The 22,515-nt window shown below is 41.1% G+C and overlaps 1 protein-coding gene across 29 annotated transcripts in view; it reads left to right on the top strand.

Moving 5' to 3' along the window:
- Window positions 1-22,515, top strand: part of EPB41L3 (erythrocyte membrane protein band 4.1 like 3) — a 142,130-nt gene that overhangs the window by 69,379 nt on the left and 50,236 nt on the right. For 28 of the 29 annotated variants that reach the window (XM_074899155.1, XM_074899152.1, XM_074899157.1 and 25 more), the window contains exons 2-3: window positions 7,418-7,620; window positions 12,738-12,935. In XM_074899155.1, the coding sequence (XP_074755256.1) occupies window positions 7,429-7,620; window positions 12,738-12,935 (390 nt within the window). In that variant the 5' untranslated portion in view covers window positions 7,418-7,428. The remainder of the gene's footprint in view (window positions 1-7,417; window positions 7,621-12,737; window positions 12,936-22,515) is intronic. The other variant, XM_074899161.1, reaches the window with a different exon arrangement.

Below are 22,515 nucleotides of genomic sequence, written 5' to 3'. Positions count from 1 at the left end.
AAGTGCGATGAGGATGCCAGCAGCATGCCCTAGCCTCCCTAGTGTGATGCTGAGCATGATTGGCACTCTCCCTTCCTTCACTGATGCTCAGAGGACTGTGATTCCTCAAATCGATAAGTTCTCACAGGTTGTTGTCACGCTACTGATGACTGTTCGTAGGCTAGGGTTTGGGGGTTTTTAATCACTTGTACACCTTTCACCTTTTTTTTTTTTCTTTTAGTTGTTTAAACTGTTTTTGTGGTTCACTCATGAAAAAGTCATGCGGGGCTGTTTTAAAAGCCTTTCTAAAGGTAGGCTCTGTCATCTGTACCACTTTTTATCAGCTGGGACAGATGCTCTGTCAGAACAAGCGAGAGAGACATTACAGTAGTTTGACATGACTATTTCATACATTCGTATTGATTGTTTTTTGTGTGTTTTGCTTTTTTCCCCCCGAATTTCATTATTTTTACAGGATTAGAAATCCTTTAGCGGTGTGCTCCAGTAACTTCTCTGGTATTAAAAGTACGCGGCAATTTCTGGCTTTTCTGTCCCCACTTACCTTTTTTAAGATTGGGTGCTGTGCTGGGTCTTCCATTTGTTTTAGACTTTACCTGGCCTCTCTGGCATCTGCAAGGCAGCAGTTAATGGTTTAGAGAGGATTGCTGGTTGGTAGTTCCCCAAGCGCTGTAGGGACGTTTCCAGTGGTTCCTGCTGACTTGAAACCACCTGGCTTACTGATGTGTTTGCTGTGTTCTTCCCTTACTCCATCCAGGCTCTGCTGGCACATCCTGTGTGTCAGGTGAAAGATGCTCTGAGTGTCTGGTCCCAGCTAGCTGCTGTGAAATGAGGCCCTGAGTAATTCAGGCTTTCCTGTGTGCAGTAACAGGCCTGGTTTTCCTTCTAATGTATTTATAGACTCTCTTCTTACTGTTTACCCCATCTCTTGCTGATCGTTAAATCACTTTGCATCCTAATCTTCATGTCTTCTTTATGCTGGCGTTGGCCTTTTATGTTCATGCCTGAGACAGGTGTCCTTGATTCTGCTTTGGTGTACAATCCCCTTTTGATGTATTTCACCCCTCCATCCACTGTCATTTAAAAGCTCCTGATGCTTCCTGTCCCCACCCTTGCTAGGTGGAGGATAATCTCTCCAGAAACACTCATCTGCGTTTTCTTTTGGTGGTGGTTCCAGAGAGGTGCATGTGTCTATGGGGTGGTGGAGTTTTGGGTCCTTACAGGTAATTCAAGTCTGCCATTGCCTTTTTGTCCCCTATGAAGGGCGTGTCTGTTGGTTTTAAGGTGTCTCCTCCATCTCCTCTGGATTACACGACTTCTTCAGATGTTGCCTCCATTTTTCTTTCTTTCATCTTCATCAAGAAACTTTAAAGAAATCTGCATCATGCACCTTCCTAGAAGGCCAGACAAATTTTTTAACTCATGCTATGTGTTGCAACACCTTCAACCAGCATTTTTTTTTATTATTGCTTATTAACACCTCCCTGTCCTCCCTGAAGTCTCTTGCACTAATGCTTGGGCCCATGGCTCGTGCCACCAGATCTAAGTTGCTTAACGCAGAGCATGCTGCGCTGGCATGATGGCGGCTCATCCTGATGCTCAGCACCTTTCTCCACTGGGTTTCATCTCATCTCTCTTGTTGTTATTTTTTTGACTTTTTGTCTTTTTTCCATGGGCTGGCTCTAATGGGTTTGTGTTGATGTTATATGTATGTGTCTAAGGTGCAATGCTAAACTCTCAGTACAGCCAGTGTGTTTGTCAGTTGAAGTATAAGGGTTGTACTTGCTGGACTAGAGCCTTACAGCTGTGTTAGAGAGGGTGCCTACTGATGCCCAAAGGAGGGGTACTGCTTCCCCCTCCCCATCTGGGAGGTTCAGCCCTCCCAACTGAGCCACCCAGCCCCCCCTCAATTACATTGGTGCTGGCATGAGAGAGGTGACAGGAGTGTGCGGTTGGGAGGGGGCATCCGATTGCCCTTTTTGGGGTTGTTTCCCACCTATGTCTGTTCAGACCACATCTCTGCAGTTGCTTTGGCTTGTTGGCGTTCACTCGAGAAACCATAATGCCAGGGAGATGCCTCCTCTGTAAGGCCTCCCGTTGCTGCTGGCGCCAGAGGACGGCGATGGGTAAGGAGGAGCTGGTGTTAACTCCTGCTGAAGTGCAGCAGAGGTCCTGCCTCTCCCCTCTCCTGGGGACCCAGCACCAGACTTTTGTGGCTTAGGTGCCTCCTAGGTGCATGTGAGGGCAAAACTCACCTAAATTAAAGGAGATCAACAGAAAAACTTTGTTTTCCTGATAAGGAACCCAACTGGAATAAAGTGAGCTGAGACTTCGAGCAGTTTGATGAAAACAGTTTATATTTCAATTTTAGAAGTCAGCGTTCTGGCATGTATTTCTTTCTTGAAACATATATTGACATTTCTGTTACTGCTCATAGCAGCAATATTGTCCTCCATATGCTCTTCTCAGCAGCATCTCATCGTTATTGGATAAATATGTCTCTCGTTATGCGGAACATTATTTTTGAAGTATGGAATCATTATTTAGTTACATAACTTCCAAATTTGGACCTCTGCAATGATTTATAACAATCTTCAGAAATTATTGTAATTAAAGTAGAACTTTCCACAAAGAGAATGAATTAGATCAAAGAAGCATTTAAATGTAAATCATTAATCTGTGTGTTACAGGAAATAGTTAGTGGCTATGTATAGTTCATTTAATTATACTTGGTTCAATTTTGTTTTGTCATAGCATCACAATTTATTCAGAATTAATTTGCAATTCTTCTGTAATGTGATTTCTGTTTGCTTAATATAGCAGATATTTTCTCTAGTATGTATTTATGTATAAATAAAGATTTATTAATGACTGCTGAGTTAATTAAACTGTGGACTCTGCTGTCAATTAGCTGTGAATTTCGTTGATCAGTAGATGTAACCTAGAAGGACTGTGCCCGGAGAATGGGAGGCAAGGAGTCAAACAACTTGTTGAATGTAAGAGTATATACAGTAGTTTGTGACTGTCACTTGCTGGAGGGGACCAGGTAACATAAGCTGGGCTTTGCCTGCTCAGAGAATTATTAATTGAGGACAACATGATTCTGGTTCACATATGGGGAAAAGGAAATGATGTGCTTTAAATCCATAACAAGTAATTGGTAATGGAAATGGTAATCTCCCAAGCCACTATATTTTGGTAGCTGTAGGTAACAAGGACTAGATGTGTAGGAAGGTTTTAGGATATAGGCTTTTTGCACAAGTGGTTTTCAAGTTTTGCAGTCCACATGTATCTTTGCTTTGTAAGGGTATGAAAAGGGTGTAAGGGTATGAAAATACTTATTTTCTGTGATTTGATCTAATAATACTTATTTTTAAATATGTCACATAGTTTTTTGAAGTTGTGTTTTAATACCTTGATAGTATATTAATGTTATCTTCCCTTAAGTATACTCTGCAGCACTCTCAAACAGTCACATTTTAAACCTTTACACTCCTGAAAATACATACATTTTTAACTTAATTTTTTAATAGTAGATGAAAATAAGCTAGTTCTTGGCTTTTTTTTTTTCCCCCCCTTTAACCACAAGACTTGATTTTTTTTCTGATTGATTCTGTAGCCAAACTGACTTTAACCTTAGACTTTCCAGTATTAGCAGCATCTGGTTAAGTTTGGACTCAGCTAATCTTTTGGAATCTTTGAATATTGGGTTATAAGCCAAAACTTAGCTATCCAAGAGCACATCTGGCTTGCATAGTATTACCTCATTTGTATAAAGTGGTGCTCTTAGTTTCTTTTCATTAGTTTGTTTTCTGTTTGTTGGAGAAGGGAATTTGATACAGGGGTTTTGCTGGCAACAGAAAAAGTTTAAGGAACTTAAGTGATTTCTTTCTTCCTGTACTGAAATTCACATTAGAAGTCATGATTTTGGTACATAGCCAGGTATAGTAAATAAACTAATAAGAAATTCTCAGCCAGTTATATGTGTTTGGCAAATGTTTAGACACTACTAGCTCTTCTTGCTGTGTACAAAAGTACAGTAATAGTTATGTTGTTAATAATATTAAGATTACTGTTATTTCTTCCAATAAGTGAAACTACCTCTTCCTAGGAGGATTGTTGTGCCATTTATAAAAAATGAAATGCTTTCAAAGTTTATTTAGATAAGCAGCTGTTTGCTGTGTAAGGAAAAGCAACCTGTTGGTTTGCACTAAGAGAGGAGTGTCGTTTTCTCTCTTGTAATTTAGGTATTTTCAGCCTGCACTAGATGGAATGAGATAAATCTTAGCAATACAGTCATCTGAGGAGTTTGTAAGAAGTTGGATTCAAAATGTGTTTGCTTTGGTTCTATTTACATCTGTAAGATAACAGCATGAAATCAATGGTATTTTGTTCTCAGTATTTGTTATTAAACATATTAGTATGCGTAGGGAAATAAAAAAGACATTTGGAAATGGGTAGCCTTGGGTTAATTAAATCCATCTGCTGTCTGACTAATGACAGGAATATTGTATCCAGGGAATTGCTTATGCTAAAAGATTTGATAACACACAAAAAGTTTTCTAACAAAGCACTCTTAGAGCCAGTGAGGGCTCTTGTAACTGGAGAGAAAACCAGTCCCAGAGAGTAACTCACAGTATTGTAAGGCTCTGCTTCAAGCAGCAGTGTCCCAGAAGAAGTTAAGAACCACATTTGTTGATCCTTGAGATGCAAAATTATAACTGGCAAGGAAAGTAAAACATTTTCATCTCATGCTACATGAAGTTGTGTTTTATGGGGCTAATGTAAATGGCTGTGTTTCCATGCTCACAAACAGCCAGGATACGAATGTTCATTAGGAAACAAGCTATATAGGGTGCAAAAATGATCTTTCAGAGGCGCAGTGATGGCGGCTGAAGGAACACAGACTTCTCATTCGTATGAACTTGGCAATCTGATCCTGTATAGATTAATGTCTTGAGATACTTGGGGTGACTGTTTCCAAACAGCAAGTATGATAGTTGCTTTCTATTTACACTGCTCTAATTCATATTAAGAGGGGGGAAAAAAAGGTCTTTGTACTACAACTTCTGTGTACTAACTACCCTTTGTATCGGTCGTCTATGCTGGTTGGTGGTGTTTGATCACTGATTTTTGTAGCTGTAAGTTAGTTTTTTGTTACTTTCTGATTCATATTTTCTGAAAAAGAAAATCAAATACATAGATTGATTTTATTGAATTAATTGATTAATTTGCATTTCATATTTTCATACACTCGTACAAAATATGGTTTGAGAGTGGGGGGGAAAAACTTGTGAAGTTTATGGAGACCTGGGTGCTTTTAAAGCAAGGCTACCGTAATAGGTTCAGATGAAGAATGGTTTATTCCACATTGATCTGACAGATGGGCAAAACAAAACTCCAAGAGATTAACATTGTTCTGGAATTTAATTTTTAAAGAGTACAAAAAATGAGTGGCTTAATAGAATTGAAAATGGAGGATGGGTTGGTTTGATGTACATCGGAGGAACTTGTTTAGGCTTCCTTTGTAGTGAATCGGACAAAGTTGTGCTAGTATGTGATTTATCTCAGCTTAAAGGAGGCATCTAAAATAGGTCAGATGAGTCGTTCTCTGAAACGTCTGGATTTCTCCTCCACAGTTAAAGTGACCATCTCAGATGTGGACATCTGAAGTTTGATTAGGCGAATGCCTTTCTGACTGTTACATTTTAAAAGACATGAGTTAATTACTGCTTTTTGTAGTTGCTAAATAAAATTTGTTAAAAAATACATTTTAAAAGGTATTTTTGATACAACTGTGCCAGTTTGAATATAGAAATTTAAGATGTATTCTTAAACAAGTGTGTGACACATTAGTACTTTGAAAACATGGCCTGAAGCATAAATCTGCCATATATGCTTTCTAGTTCTGTTTCTCTCTCGTGCTGTTTTGGCATGCAGAAGATAGGAACATGCACCCCGGTCCTCACATGAAGTGCAGAAGCTGAGCACATCCTGAATGCTGTGCACTTGCTTGCTGTACAGAGACATGTATTCACTGGAGAACTTAGCCTTGAAAGTGTAGAATACATAAATGAGCTTGAAAGTATTAATTGGCCTCATTTAGAACGTTTTATATCAAGCAGTGTAGTTTATTAAACATTTAAGTAAAAAAAAAAGACTGTAATTTTTTTGTGATCGTTAATAAACCTACTTCTGCGAGTAAACACCGTAGTGTATGTTGAGTTAATAGTGACTTCCTAGCAGATGAATTGGCAGATGTGTATTCTGTGGAACTGCTTATAATTACATAGTAGCTATGGTTACCAGGTTAAAGAAATCATGGCCTGATGATGAGCAGAAATAGATTGCAGCAGACTGGTTTGTTTTCGAGTGGCTTAAAAGCAAAATGCTCGGGGATAAGATCATGAGGACCGAGAATGTTTGAGTAACATAAGAGCGTGCTTGAGTAACATAAGCACAGAGTCTGCTTTTTCAAATCCTTGTTTTGATATAAAATCACATTATTTTTTTAAAGTTTGGTGTTGTTTGTATGTAGTTTGAGAATTGGGTGCCAACCATCTATTTGTAACAGAACTATTTAATTGAAATAGCAATATTGATGAAAATCTTAACTAACATTTTCATTTTTATTTAGTACTGGACAAAGTTAAGTTTAAACAGGTTCTTCAAATTCAAGAAAAGTCATATTTACTTTATTTTAAATCTAACACTTAGAATGACTTAATTGAAGTATTTATCTTTTCTTTTGGATGCTCAAGCACTTAGAAATAAATGACATATGTGTGGGTGAATTCAAGCAGGAAGGACAGAACTGGGCGTAAGGACAGTTGTACATTTGCGCTGATGTTGGTGGGCCCACTTCAGATGTTTCCAGCCTATGTGTTGCCTGGAAGCATCAAAAGTACTTGAGTCCATTTCTGAAGGGGAGTGTAGGTGTTGAAGAGTTCAAGATGTGTTAACTTAATTGTAAAGAACAAAAGATTTAATGTTTTCAAAAGTTTCCACATGGTTTAGAAACCCAAACTGCAGTGAATTGTGTTGGGTTTAGGGCCCTCAATCGCATCAGCTTTGCTCAAGATGTTACTCTCCTTTCATGAATTACGAACGATGTAGAACTGTATGTCTGCATTTAACTTGAACATAAGTCTGCTAATGCCTATATATTACAATGTAGAGTAAGATTTTTATGGCAACACGCTCTTCCTTATGGTACAGATGCATTTAGACCTGGTCTTTTGCACCAGGGAAGCTTTCCTAGGGATCCTCGCTGGGCCAGTGTAATAGCCACTTTAATTTTAAAAGCTGAGCATATTAGGACAAAAACTTTGCACCTGAGGTTTCTCTATTTTATAAACCTGGCTTAGAAATTCACAGATTTGAGATTATACTCAGTAGGTCTGCTCACCTTGTTTTACAGAATAACCAACCATGACTACAGAATCAGGATCGGACTCCGAGTCCAAAGATAAAGAACAGGATCAGCAGGAGAGCCCTGCGCAGCAAGGGGCAGCGGAGAGCCAGCCGCAGGACCAGCAGCAGCAGCTGAGCGAAGAACATCAAAACGCACTTGAGCAGTTCTCGGCTGTGGCAGCCCACAGCACCCCGGTGAAAAAGGAGCAGGTAAGGGAGCCTGTGCATGCGTGCTCGCTGCATGCCCAGTTATTGCTCCTGGGAAAAGCCTGGTGTGTCAGGAGTGGAAATATGTATTCAGATACACATGGAAGGCTGTTTGGTGTGATCCTGTAGATCTTGACTGATTGGTATTTTGTGTTTAAAAAGTAATAGTTCTCACACAGAATGTTCTGCAGTTCAAGTCAGGTCTTTCTGCCTCCAGTGCTTAAATACAAGGGCAATCTTATCAACTAAGCAGGTAACATCTTCAGCCTTTCATTTGCATTAGATAGCAATCAGTGCCAGTTTTTAAGAAACTGAAAATGTTTTCAGAGTTAATTTCTTCTTTGACACCTGCTGAAAACTGATTTCATGCTTGCTTGTCTGATGCGTGAGCCATGAAGAATCTGTGGTCCCTTAAGCTTCTCATAGTTCTGAAATGACTGCATTATAATTACTTTAACTACTCATGTAATAGGTTTCAGAAGAGCTATCACATGCTTTTCCATTTGGTTCATTGTTGCACTTATTAAATTTGTGGAAGCTGCTTTCTTTCTCCTGTTAATAATTTCCAGTCAATAGGATTAACAGGCATTGTTCTTCATGGGTAAGTGACACACAATTAATGAGGTACCTGCAAATCACATCCCTTAGCTTCGTAGGTTATGACCCCCATCTGATCGCATTCACCTTTAAGGAGTGGAATAAAGTCAGTCTAGCTCCTCCTCTCCTCCACCCTTTAAAAAATTCAGATTGTTTGAAGTGGGGTCCTGTTATTTTACCTAGCGGGGAGATAGTGCTTCTGAAGCAAGCCAATGTAAGGCTTTACTTAAAATCAGCATGAGTGCTCCTGTAGTAGCTGCTTGAGGCTGGTTGTGGTCTTGGGTTTTAAGCTTTTGTCCACAGAGCTACAGACCAAACTTGCTGTTGTTGGGGAAAAAATGGGGGTGTAAGTGATTTCACATACAAAATATTTTTATATTTCCCTTGTTTAAGGGTGCGTTATCTAAAGGTTTGGGGCAATAAATATTTCTGGGACCAAATTAAAAGAGGTGTCATGTCTGACTTCTAATATCTCAAGCAGTAGACATGGCAGGGCAGAATTTCTGGTCTTCATTGCTATTGAAGATCAACCATTGGATCAACTGGGTGGGGTTTTTTTGGTTGCTAACCATTGCTAGCCCTTGATCAGCCTCACTCTGTGTCCAGCAAAGACCTCTCTGCTCTTGCTCTCACATCCACCGATTACATATTGGGACAATTTGGTTTCTGAAATAGGTGAGAAATTACATGTAGTTCAGGAAAAAGAGGCAGGCCTCTTTGTCCAAAAGAGAAAGGTGCTGCACAAACTGGTCATTAATTTAAGTGTAATTCTACCAGGCCTAGGCATAAGTATTATTAATTTTGTTCTTCCAGACATTCAGTAATCTTTCCACTCCAAATTTATTTACATCTGAAAAAAACCCAAACCAAACCAAACCCCAGAATAACCACCAAAAAAATCCCCAAACCCTTAGGCACCAAACCTGCCCATCTCTGTTTATGGAGGTGTGAGTTTGGAGACCTGAGATGCTCTCATGTGCTGCGTGATTCCTTCCTTTCCCAAAGATTACCTGTGAGCCAGTGTCTGTAGAAGCCTTGATAGAAGAACTGTGTTAATGAAGGGATATGTGAGACCTTCCCATTGAGATTACCAGATTGAATCTAAAAGTCCCTGTTGTAAACTGACTGCCAAATCCAGCTTCAGTGATCTGCCCAGTATATTTCATAGTGGTTTAAGTGTCTCTATCACATGAAAGAACCACTTAAACGCAGCACTAAGAGACAGAGCTGTTGGCAATGATGTCATTAAAAAAGCCAAAAATTGAAGGAGTAAAGGATATCATTCTGTCCCTTGTTGTCTGTAATCACAGTGAGAAAGTTGATGATTTTTGTTATCACTCGTATGAGAGAATTTTGGGAAGAAAGATTTAAGTTACCAGTCCATGACAGTGACTTCTTATTGTCATTCTATACACATAAAAAGAACATTTTAATGAAAACAAAAAGGCTTCTTCATGTTGAGATTAGCAATTACTAGAAAAATGTGTCCTTCGTATCAGCTGTAATAATGCGATCTTAGTATCTTCCTGTCTCCCTATCTCATTGAAAAAGAACAAGAAGGTATCATGTGGGTTGGGCACTAATATTTCTGAGCAACTACCATAAGTAGATGGGATTCATGTGTTCTGCGAGCTTGGTAATATCACTTCATACCCCAGTGAGAAGCTGTGAAGTATCAAAGATTATTAGTGCTGATGCCTGTGACTCCAAAGGCTTGCTTCGAGAGAAGGGGTTGAATATACTGTGTCATGGTAAGGTACAGTAATACAGATAGAGATGAGAGAACTTACACTCAAAAAACACAAACCCTGAACTGTGTGCCGCACTAGAATTTAGTACACAGCACTGAAAATACTGCAAAAATACAGCACAGAAGTATCTTGGAGAAGAATTTAGGAGAAAATGCCCTGTGTTTGCAGAGTTCAACATAATTTACTGAGTGCATGGTTTTTTTACTGGCTGCTTTTTTTCTTTTTTTTTTTCCTAGATAGCAGAATGTCGAGTTTCTTTAGAAAGAAGAGGCTTAATGCAGCCTGAAAGTACCTTAATGCCTGAACATGTCAGTATAGTCTGGGGGATCTTCTCTAATAGTTCTTGGCATGTTTTGCTCTCCAGACAAATGAGAGAAAACCCTTTGTATGATTTTTAACCTAGACACATTCCCCTGATCTTAATGTAGACAGGAAGCTTAACAAACAAAATAACCTCAATACTATTTTTTTTTAAATATTCTAATTAAATAAATGTCTGCTGTAGTCTCGAGATACCACATGTTTTCATGAAGAAAAATAATCACCAGTCCTTCAGGATTCACAGAAACTGTTTGCAGGCTAAAGATGATTCTAAAGTTTAAATGGCTACTGAGTGCCCCTGTTGTTGTGGGCTTTTCTCTCAAGCAGCTTTTCAGTTTTCTTGAAAAAGATTACTTCCATGCATCTGGGTGGTTTTTGTTGATTGTTTTTTGTCGGAGTGACATGCTAACTCACATGAGCCACCAAGTATGTCAGTATATTTTCTTCCAGCCTTGGAACAGCAGATTTCTTTAACAAAACATAGGGAAATCATCTAAGAACCACTCTGCTCATCATCAGCAGCGCAGCTCTTCACAAAGGCCCTAGCAAGAGGCATCTTCAGTCTCGTTTTTCTCTTGGTGCAGTAGGTTGGACCACTTGCCAGTTGGCTGTGTTTGTGCTAGAGGGGTAGCTGGCCTCAAGCCTTGCTTTGAGCCTGGGGGGGCTCTCCTGCTTCATCGTGGTCGCTGTGAGTTTTAAATACTCAGTGAACAGCTAATCTACTGACATACACTGTGCCTTCATCTCCTGCCAGCCTTCAAGGTATGCAGGACCTTGACATCCAGACTCAGAGCTGATGTCCAAGTGCTGGAAAGTTCCTGAAGCTAGATGGGAGAAGAGATGCCTGGCATTGGGCTGCTCCTGGGGTAGAACATCCACGTCTCGGGGGATGAGACAGATCCTGAAAGCAGCTTTTGTGTTGCTTTTTTATCTTTCTAGTCCCACTTTCTTCTAGTCTCCCCACCCAGGGAAGCCCAGGAGACCTTTGCTATGTCCTTTCTTGCAGGGAATGGAGGAGCATGGGTCTTGCCTCGCCCCTTTGCAGTTTCTTCTTTGCATTTTTCTGGGGTGTTGGTGGGAGCTGGTGCTGATGGGAGCTGAGCCAATTCCAAATTCCTCTTTCCCCCATTCACCCAAAGGCAGAGGGGAAGATTACGGCTTGTTTGTATGAGATCTCTCAGGGAAAGTTCCCTGTGATTTAGCGATACATTGTTGTTTCTGGTTATATGATGCAAGGTTGTTCTGGTCTCAAAGCAGATTAAAGCCTTTGGACAGTTTATTATATACAGTGAATGGAAACAGACTTAGAGGATTAATTTACAATATATTTACAGCAATGCTTGTTGCTTATTACACTGAAATCATTCAGAGCCAAAACAGGTTTGGTTTTTTTTCCTTGTAGTGAGATAACAGAGAGATGTTATTTTATTTAAACTTTAGCTTAGGTATTACTGCACTCCTGTTGAGGTTTTGTTTGGAGACTGTCAGAGCCATAACTGATGAGAAAGGTAATGATTGCAGCACAGTGCTGTTGCTAGGGAGGGTGAAATCCTGTAGAGCTGTTCTGACTTTCATCTAGTGCCGTGGAGAGGACCACGAGCTGTGCTGCATCACGGTAACTCTTCAAATGATCTGACCCTCAGATAAACCCAAGCAAAAGTAACCACGGTTGTTCCTTCTTGCCCCTTTTCCCTGCAGTGTATTTGTCTTTCAAATAGCACCTACTTCTCTCCAGCTTGAGGGACTTATCGGTCATCTGCGGAGAGCAAAATTGAGCCTCTCATCCTGTACTTATCGTCCATTAGCCAGCCAGCTGCACATAAAAGTTCTTTGGCCACTCACTTCCATCCTGTTTGTTTAACCCTTTGCTTGGGTGCTTGGGGAGCCATTCTCTCTCCCAGGCACATCAGTGTTCCCCTGCAAATTTGCACTGTCATGGGGATATCCGTGCCCTTATTCAGGGGTCTGTTTTCTCACTGACAGCAAAATTAGTGCAAATCTGATAGTCTTTTCCTGTTCTGGGAAGCATCATATGATTTAATAGGTACAGGACTTAAAAGTGATATCAGCAAACTGTAGGAATATCTATTTGTCACAACATTACCAATTATTCAGCATTTCCAACAGACAAAAAAAACCCCAAAACAGGTCCAAGAAGTCCAAGAGGGATTTTATACCTATGAAAAAAATAGAAGCCGAAAGTACTTGCATGCATGCCCCTCCTCCACAGGTATTCTGCACCTTTTGGAGTGGGAAGAGAGGACTGGGAGGAATATGGGCAATATGGGAAACCTTTTCAGTAGGTAAAGAGGACTCTGTCCTGCATCAGGGACTTTCTTGTACAAGCCCCACACTAGGCTCACTTCAGTGCTTGGATGCAGGGTGCATAGGGTACTGCATGGCGTGAGTGGTTTATCTCGCTTCAGAAAGTATCTTTCTTTCTCTTTAAAGGCCACAGATAAAGAACAAGAGTTTGCTGCTGCGAGTGCAAAACAGCTGGAATATCAGCAGCTAGAGGACGACAAACTTTCTCAAAAATCATCGTCGAGCAAACTTTCCAAGTCTCCTCTAAAGATAGTCAAGAAACCGAAAAATATGCAGTGTAAAGTGACACTCCTGGATGGATCGGAATATGCATGTGAAGTAGAGGTAAATTGCTTTTTGTTGTCTTCTTTTTTTCATTCCGTTTGAAGGAAAATAGTTGAAATTAGATTCCTAATTTAATCAAAATGATGAATGGCCTGATAAGGATGAATGGCCTGATATTTTACCAATGCCAAGCACAGAGATGCTTCTGTTGTTTTCTCTGGAGGTTGACGACATTGCACAGCTTTGAGCTGGATGAGGGATTGTGAGCAGTCCATGGAACAGCCAGAGACTTTGGATTCATTTTATGTCAACACATGCCACAACAGAATGCAGAAAATGAATTATGGGCAGCAAAGCCCATAAACAAAGAAGGATTTGATCCCATAGGGCTTTTCTTTTCCTTGGTACTATGCTGAGTTGAGACTCGCATAGAGTCACTGTCCAAACAGTCGTTCTGACCATCGTGAGATTATCAGGGGCATGAGAGGCAGTTGGAGAGGTAGGGGAAGTGTCAGGAGCAATTAGCAGTGAGAATGAGGCACTTTATGTTCTTCTCCTCGATGTCTGTGAGTCTTAACTGTGTCTGAACATTACTGGCAGAAAGTTGCTGGTGGTTTTCTCTAAGAAAACTTGCCTTCCCTGCTGGGACTTTGCCAGGAGCCTGCTTTTGGGAGGGATGGTCTTTGCTGCACAGTCACTTAGTAACTGGTCTGTGCTTGTAGGCAAACCCATGCTAAGAGGATGCCTTGCTTTCAACTCCAGTAAGCCATGGAGGAGCCGAGCATGAGTGAATTCAGCATCTCGGAGTGGACCCATTTCTCCATTTAGCCTTTCCAGCCATGTCACCAAGGGTGATCTTTGGGCAGAGGATCAGCCTGTCCTGAGCCTGCTTCAGGTCATGAGGCCATAAGCAGTGGCCAGGAAGGGAAGGATGAGTGTTTGAGGGCTCAGCAAAGCTGGACCTCCTTCAGGCAATCACAGGGTGTGGCAGAGAAGAAAAGCCACCTGGGGGAGGACAGAGGAGTATAAAGATACAGATGGGACAGTCTGCAGGATTGAAAGGGGAACCCACAGAAACACAAAGAAGGAGAGGGGAGGAAAGGAGTATCTGCCAGACAGCCACATCCTGATGTCTTGACAATCAGATTGTACTCAGCCCTTGCATCCTTCAGCTGCTCTTGTTTTAAGCACTTTGGAGAGTGGCAGGTGAGGAAGAACTTTATGATTTTCTTTTAACTGCAGCTTTACAGTTTGGGCAGAATTTTTCTATTCTAATACAGAGGCTGTGATTTTATTACTCTTACAGCAACTTAGGAGTCATGCTGTGAAGAATCTTTTAGTTTCACTGGCGAAGTCCTGTGTTGTTTCCTTCAGACTACCAATAGCTATCTGGCCACAGACTTTGTGACTATTAAATTGTCCTTTCTTGACCAGTAGTCTGTCAAAAATAGCCTGCAAATCATTAAGCTGGAAGAATGACTAATACTGACTTTGATGGAAAGAGTCAAACTCATTTCAGCTTTTGCCACTTGGTTATAAAATGTGAGTCACTTTTTGGAATACATTCAAGCAAATTTTACCAAATAGGATTTCTATGGAAATCTTGTCTAGCAGGCTGAGCTTTATGAGAATATAAGATGGAGCAGAAGGGGAGATTTGTTATGTTAGACTTCCACTTATGCAAAAAAATGCTGTGAATAATACTTTCTTTTAGGAAGTTTAACTTTTTCACTAGAGTTGGACTCTGTTGAAGTGTCAAAATGCTAGTGTATAGAAGCCGTCATGTTTTATTGCTTGTCAGATTTCTGTGCTTTGCAAGTTGTGAATAGCTCTTGAATAATGTCCAATATAAATTTTGTATGCAGTTTTTCTACTTACACTACTGAAATATTTTGAAGTTGTATTGGCTGTCATCAATAATCACTTTATCTGCTTCTAAGATGGTTAGACTTCCTAGGCAGAGTATAATATTGATGAAAATAGAGATCCTAAAAGGATGCATCCTCAAATGACAAAGCTATGATGACGAGCAGACCACTGGGTACATTGAAACAGAAGTTAGTTAGGGAGCATTTCAGAAGGCACAAATATTTCAGGGAACAAGTGCAACTGGAGTGATGCATGCATTTGCATACCTTAAATGGACAGTCCAGACTTTGTGCGCTTCCTAAGTGGTGGTGTCAGCATACTGTGTGTATTGAGGCTGCAACTGCAGGTACCTCTCTGGCACAGTCTACTCTGGCCTGTGGGAACACTTGGTAGATCCCCAGGGGAGTCCACTTTGCATGTGCATAAAGTTCAGCTATAGCAAAAGGATGCTGTGTCCAGCCACGAGAAATGTTGTGACTTTTGTGCTTTTTCTTCTGGGAAGAAAAAGTATATACAAAAGGAGTTAGGGCAGGGAGACCGAGGGTCTGTCTCAGGAGACATCTCAGGAAACACTGTAGGAGACTGAAGGTGAAGTTCTACAGTAACTTTGCATAATAATGAAGTTCTGTGGCTGTTTCACAGAAACTTGGTGCTGCCGCATAAGAAATAATTTGTCTCATTTCAGAAAAACGCTATCATATTTTAAGGATCACCTACAAATGAACTTAGTGTATTCCTCTAAACTGGGAGGGGAAAAAAAAATATAAAAAGTATACTGAAAGACCTAACAAATTATGTAGGTCAGTAAATTCCCCAAGATTAATTCCTTAAAAGAAAGGTGAGAGGGGCGGATAACACACGGCCATCAAATATTTAATATTTCCATTCCTTGTGTCTAACCCACTTAACTGCATCTTTTGGTGCAGACGGTGACCCAGGGTAGGGATGTGACAACTGGTGGATGTGAGTCAGAAATGTCCTCTCATGTTGTCAGCTCCTGTCTTGCAGATCTGTCTGTGTGTCATGCTTCTACCCGCTGAAGGCTACAAAGCAGTGTGATCTAGAAGGACTAGAAACTAAGAAACCTAATTCTGAGCTAGAATAATAGCTCTGTCAGTGAATCTTGATTTGGATGTGGGCTAGATATTTATCCCTCTAGAATTACATTCCCTAGTCTGGGAGTTGGGAATTATTATAGAATCCATCAGTTACTCTATAGAGTGCTTTGCAAATGACAAATGCTTTTATATATGTTAAATATCATTTAAGGGAGTTTATTGCTCTCAAGTAGAGCACAACCTACAGCTTATCAATTATGTGTTCATCCAGTTAATGACCTGGCAGCTGAAATTGCACGTACTCACAGATTGAGACGCTTCTGAGGCAGATTTGGTTAATCCCTTATCCCCTTGGTGTCCTTTGTTTCAGAAGCCCCTATTTCTTATATTTAATGTTGAGCATCTTCACTGCCTTCTGCTATATCTTTCAGTCTCTCTCACGTGCAGTACTTTGCATTTGTGACACAGGAGGTTTTTCATATTGTATGAGAAATATCTACAGGGAAAAATGTAGTGGAGGTGAGGTTGGCAATGGTTTATCTAATGTGGTGTCCATTCAGTGAAAGGTTCTTAAGGAAATGTCAGGTAAAAGCTTTCTCCTGGGGCCCCACAGCGTTACTGTGCTGTATCTATCCTGACCCAGAAAGTCTTTCATGCAGGAACACATTGCAAGCCAAAGCCAGGTTAAGTAGGTGACCCAACCTGTTCGTTCATCCTTCTCCAGAACCATAAGCCAGGAGCATTACATCTGTACCCCCACTGCTACTCTTGTCTGGGAGCCTACAGATGGTAGTGGCAGGCTTATTTAAGCGGAGGGTTTCCTTTCAGTGGTGGGATGGCCACCTGATGGTGTTTCGCCTGTCCAGAGACATGTGTTCACTTTTGGAGCAGGATTATTTGCTGTACACTGACTTTGTCCTAGATACTCTGTCAAAGAAGACCGTCCTCGGGGTGGTTATGTGGTTCTCCCGTGTCATGAGATGCTGGAGGTTTCTAAAGGGTGCTCAGTCACAGGAGTCGACACAGTCTGCTCAGAGGGATGCTGGGCAGTGATCTCCACCTAGATGTCCACCCCTGCTGGAAGTGGTTCTCCTTGGGCTCATGACTGCACTCTCCCAGCCAGCATCAGGATCAAAAATTTTTTTTGTTAGGAGCAGCCAAGTCCACAGCTGGGGCCAAACCTGGCAAAGAGGGTGCTGAAGACTTCTCTGTTAAGCAGACTAGACCAATACTTTACATTTGCTGGCTTGAAGAACCAAAGATAAAGCAAGATCCAAGACTGCAAAATTATTTCGGATAACCATAAAAAGGACAGTCAATGCACTAGCTCACGTTTTTCCTAAGATACAAGAAAACAAGCAGAAATAACTTATTTCTGGGTTCTTCCCACTTTAAGTAGAGGTTTTCAAGTGCTGTAATAAAATGACGTGATTTCTAGGTTTTATTTCCCTCCTCTTCCCTGTCTGCTCCATCTCAATTTTCTGTTATCTAGACTGCTACATTTTAATTAAAAGATGCAAGTGGAACCAGCTGTCATCCTCTCTCTTACACATAACCTAATTTGAAGTGTCTTCCTAAAACAGGTAGGAATTTGCCTTATTGTTTCGGCTCCAAACATATACATGTTATTAATCACAAAGTGAGATCAAAAAGCTATAACATAATCTTTCTAAATAAATGGTAAACCAATTAGATTTCATTTTCAAAGGCTCAGCTGTCTAAGCCCATTGGTAATTTATACTCTTTCTTCATTCCTGGGCAGCTCAGACTTTCTTATCATGCAGGACACTAGTAAATTAAAACAAATATTCCTATGGCAGCCCGTCTGTGGCATCTCTGAAGCCCTACATCAAACAGAGTGAGTTGCTGTAGGATTTAGGCCGTAGAGCACGCGGAAAGCCAGTGTCTCAGAAAGCATTACTGATATCACCTTGTTTTGGTGGGTGGGAGTCAGCTGAGATTGGTAAAAATATACTATTGGTCGGGGTTTTTTTCACCCAGTTTTCTCAGACAAGCTGCCGTTGGGACCTGGGCAGTAGCTGGGTGTCCCATGCTGTAGCCACTGCTACGCCTTCGTGATGAACCTTCAGTGACTCTCTGATGGAGACCCCGTTTTCTTAGTAGTGGATTTTCCCGCATCCTCAGGTGACTTAAGAGGAGCATGCTTGAGTTGCAATGGTGATATGGTTTATTTCCATATATTCCAAACCGGAATTTAGAACATGGACAGAGACAGATGAGTGGACAAGTCGCTTTCTGCCCTGCACAAGTATGTGCTGAAACTCCTTTTTGGAGACAAAATAGGCATGGGGTATTGTGTCTTCCACAAATTCTTCTTTTTCCTGTAGAAAAGTGAGAGTATATGGATGCTTCCTTAAAAAATAAGTTGTTAAAGATGGTCATAGGAAAGCCGTCGAAAAGTCGACAACAAGCAGACATTTCTGCTCTCCCACCACTGCCAGAAATGAAAGAGCGGTGGCTGACTTCAATGCTGCATGTATTTCTTTTCTGGCTTGCAAGACTACCTCTGGAGGAAAAACCCTTCTGTGTTTCTGTATGGGAGTGGGGGAATGTGTGGCCCTGGTGTCCCCCTCCCTGCACAGCATCCGAGCTAACCCTTCCCCGGAGCCGTCTGAGCCCGGACATGCATGCAGCTTTTGCACAGGGAGTTTAATAACATTGAATTTCTCATCCGTTTTGAGGTAGGCTTTAAGGTCAGGAAGGAAACCTCTGTAATAAGATGCACTCTGCTTTCTGAAGGATACAGTTTCAGTTACCCCCTGCACATTTTAATTGTTTAATGAATTCCACACGGTCTTGTGCAAGTGGCTTTACATGTGAAACTGATTACTGAATGCAAGAGGGAATTTTTTTAATAAGTCTTTTCCTTTTGACCTACTCATTGCTTACATTTCAGTTAATTTAATATGAAGAGCTTTGTTTTAGGTCTTTGTTCCTTCCCCGGGATGTGTTTCAGTAAATGTGAATGGGTTGAGATGCAGCATCATTGTTACACAGATGCGGGAGAGCTGAGCACGCACACGACCAATGTGATCAAGCAATGCCCGTTTATTACAACTAAGAAAGCCCTTTTATAATGTTGTCCTGCACACGTGAGTAACATGCAGTACAAGTCCTCAAGATTGGACAGTTAACTTAGCCCGCACTTTAAACCTTCTTATGATTGGATAAAAAGTGCCACATCAGCCTTGCCAGGCTTCCTGCCTTGGATAAACTCCTCTTCTGTCCCAACCCCTTCCGGGGGTTGTTTGTCTCATCGAGTTTCTCCCCCCTCAGTCAGGGTCACATCCTTATCATATTCTTGCTCAGGCTGAGGCTCTTATCAGTCTTGTTCTCACACAGGATTGCTCACATGTCCATTCTCTCGTGGAAAGCCCTCTAGAATCCCAACATACACAATGTTTTCTGTCTCCAGACCTGCTAATTAGGGATGACTTAAATTAGCCAGGGGATTGAGTTAAGATCTATGTTACCTGACACGTGTCAGTAGGAGTCTGAGTATTACCTGAATATGTTCCAGCTGAATAGAGTTAATATATAGCTCTTATGTTTTGCTTTTTCCAAATACTGTAGGCATCTTTTTATGAGTTAAAATATTTTTCAATTCAAGAAGCATAATGGTCTGGAAAACGATATTGATGTTGTCCAGCTCATAATAATCAACTGTGAGGCTGAGCAGAAAAGGTTTTTTTTGCTTCACTTTAGTAATTGAAACAAAAAATAAAAATGTTTGGTCTCCCTTTTGGTGGTGATGGTGGTGATGATGATTATTATTACTATTTCGCTGAAGCTAAAGTTATCTAAATCAAAAAAAAGTCACTTCAGGTTGAGCCGAGCCTTTTTGGAAATGTCACAAGGCAGAGGGTGGTGTGGCACTTGTGGGGCTGCAGCATTTCCTCCTTGCTGGAGGAGGCTCAGCTCCCCCGCAGCTCCTCGTGTCTGGGAACATCTGGGCTGTGTGGTATTTGGGGAAAAAAGTCTTTTATAACCTTCGTAGGAAAACACACCTAAGCAATTAGACAGCTGAGGTGAGGTCTCTTGTATTTCCTCCAGTTAATATGCAAGTATTTACAGAGACTGAATGAGAACCAAGAATTAAAAGCAAGTCACTCCTTCAGACATCGTACCAAGTAAACAGCAGGTTGGGCTTTAAATTTCACCTTTTGACACAGCAGAGGACATGGTCACAATCAAAATAAATGCCAAAAGTTTAAAATAACAAAGAATTAAAATGTATGTGTGTCCTCTCCACATCTATTTGCTGCATCTAGTCCTCTTATCTCTTGCCTTTCATTAATAGTTTTTGAATATGATTTGGGCAGTTGAGATGATGGGTTTAGCAAACCAAAATCTTCATTTTGATGCTTTGGAGGTGCCAGCCGTTTTTCATAATGGTGAAAACTATTGGGCGGGGTCAACCTACATAGACAAATAGTTTCAGCTGCCCTGAAACTACATTTTCTAGGGCATAAATATTTAGCTGAAAACTTTGTAGTGAAATGTTGCCTCTGGTTCCGTCCCCTTGGTGCACCAGTTGGACACAAGCCAGGCAACAGGAGCTTATTCTTCATCTGTCAAAGTTTTAAAAAATGTTTTGGTCAAGCACATTTAAACCCAAGTACTGCAAGGCTCATTGTTGGTTAACTTGTTTCCAAGAGCCCAGGAGAGGATGATCTTTCACCCACCTTTTACCTCAGACAGAGGTCTGTTGGCTCCAGGGGTCCTGTCCCTGTCACCATCCTTGCTGATGGCCTCCACCAGGGTGGGACTGTATCAAGCCCTTCATGTCTGTTATTTCCAGGCTCATCTCGCAGCGTGATCCTCATCCCAGAGAGGCTACTGCTTCTTACGGGGGTACCTGGTGTAGCCAGCACCCAACCTCTGCATGCATTGTTAAGCGCTACTGGAATATAAATCTCAAACAGTAAATGAAGGGCCTTGCTTACCCTTTTCCCTTCCCCAAATGGATGCTCAGATTTTAAAGCCTCCTGCTATTTCTGGACAATGTGTCCATTCCCCTATCTAGTCCAGGACCATCCTTCCAGAGAAGCTGCGGATTTTCATGTCACTGCCCAGTCATGCTTCTGCCAAGCCTCCCTGCATTTTCTCCCGTTTCCTACCTGTTTCTGTGTGGTTCAAGTGCCTGTTACCTGCTCCAACTCCCAACTGAACCATCTGAATTCATCTTCAACTCTGTTGCTAGTTGCTCCCATTTTGTAGCTGAGGTCCCCATGTTAACACTTAGAGCTGCTGTTTCCAGACCAAAACTAAGTAAAAGTTAACTTTTTTTATCATCCCCTAAAGATGTTAACTCTCATATAAAATCCAAACACCTCATATAGGTGATGTTTTTCCAGCTGAACTCCATGCAGTGTTCTCTGGGCTGCTTTTATGTTTTCTTATCCGTGTCTGTTGATACAGTGAACAGAATATCAGAGATGGGACCGAGTAGTGAGGAAATACCTGCTTGCAAAACAAAGCTTTGATAAGCAGCGAGGTTTGTCTCTTATGGTTTATCTTGCTCTGGCAGAAATGGTTTTGATCTGAAGTGGATAAAGCTTGCATGTAGCTTGAGAACAGGCTATGTTATTTTTCTTAACAAACCAAGTGTTGATGGTGTAATACTGTCTAAGGTACCCCAGATCTAAAAGCCTGATCATCATGCTGCCTCTCCTGCCTCAAGAGCATCTTTCCGTGCTATGGTTTCTGTGCAGTTTATTTTTTCACTCCAGCCTGCCAATGTAGGTCAGGGAGAGCTCTGTGGCTTTTAAATTCATATGGCAAGATTACTCTGTAAATCGGACTATGTTGACAGTAGAGCTTTTTTCAGCTGAACATAAACAAAATGTTTATGGTTGATTTTTGCTGATATATGCCAGTAACTATTTATGTTTCAGGTAGCGGTTGGTTCCCCCTGCTGTGTCGGTGCTAGGCCTGTGCATAGCTAGCAGTTATACAGGAGAGATGAGTGTTTGCTGAGCTCATCCAAGTATAGGTAGAATAAGAAAAATATTTATTTTTATAACCCTCACTGGAAATCTTCAACTGCTGTATTGAATCCCAAGAGGCCTGCTTGAGTTACCGCAGAGCGTCTTGCAGGAGGCGGTAGGGCAATCAGGAGGCATTAAGCTAATGGATCAACTGCACATGTAGTTAAAAGCCAAGTCCAAACAATCTGTGTTCTCAAGAAAGCTGAGAAAGGGGGCTACTTTCTCTGTTGAGAAGCCTCAAAAATCATGGAATACGGTTTATTATTTTATGTGAGGATTTAGCAAATGTGTGGTACTAATCGATGTGCTCAGAATTGAACTGCTGTTTGAGAAATAGTATCCACTGTTTTTTTCTTTTATTGAAGAGTAGTGCTTGTAAGCTGTTACCAGATCTCAGTTTTTACAGTGTGAATTCTGTTGATGCACTTGGGATGCCCATTTGATAATTGTCACGTTTGACAGGTATTTCTGTAGCAGTGGTGCACACGCATTCACAGCTGTTATACTTCCACATATAAAGACGTGCTCCAGAGTATTTATTATTTCTCAGGTGCCCGCTTTTGCCGATTTGCATTGCCACGAACAAAGTGCACACTTTCTTCCTAAGCATGAAAACTGTGTAGCGCACACGTCAGTATACTTAGAGTTATGTGATGCCAGCGCTGGTGTGATCTCTACTGCTGATGCAGAAAGCAAAAACCC

Source organism: Athene noctua, chromosome 2 (genome assembly GCF_965140245.1).
Source record: "Athene noctua chromosome 2, bAthNoc1.hap1.1, whole genome shotgun sequence".
NCBI classification, from domain to species: domain Eukaryota; kingdom Metazoa; phylum Chordata; class Aves; order Strigiformes; family Strigidae; genus Athene; species Athene noctua.
Note: the sequence above shows the minus strand (reverse complement) of the source record. Positions and strands in the feature narration are given on the sequence as shown.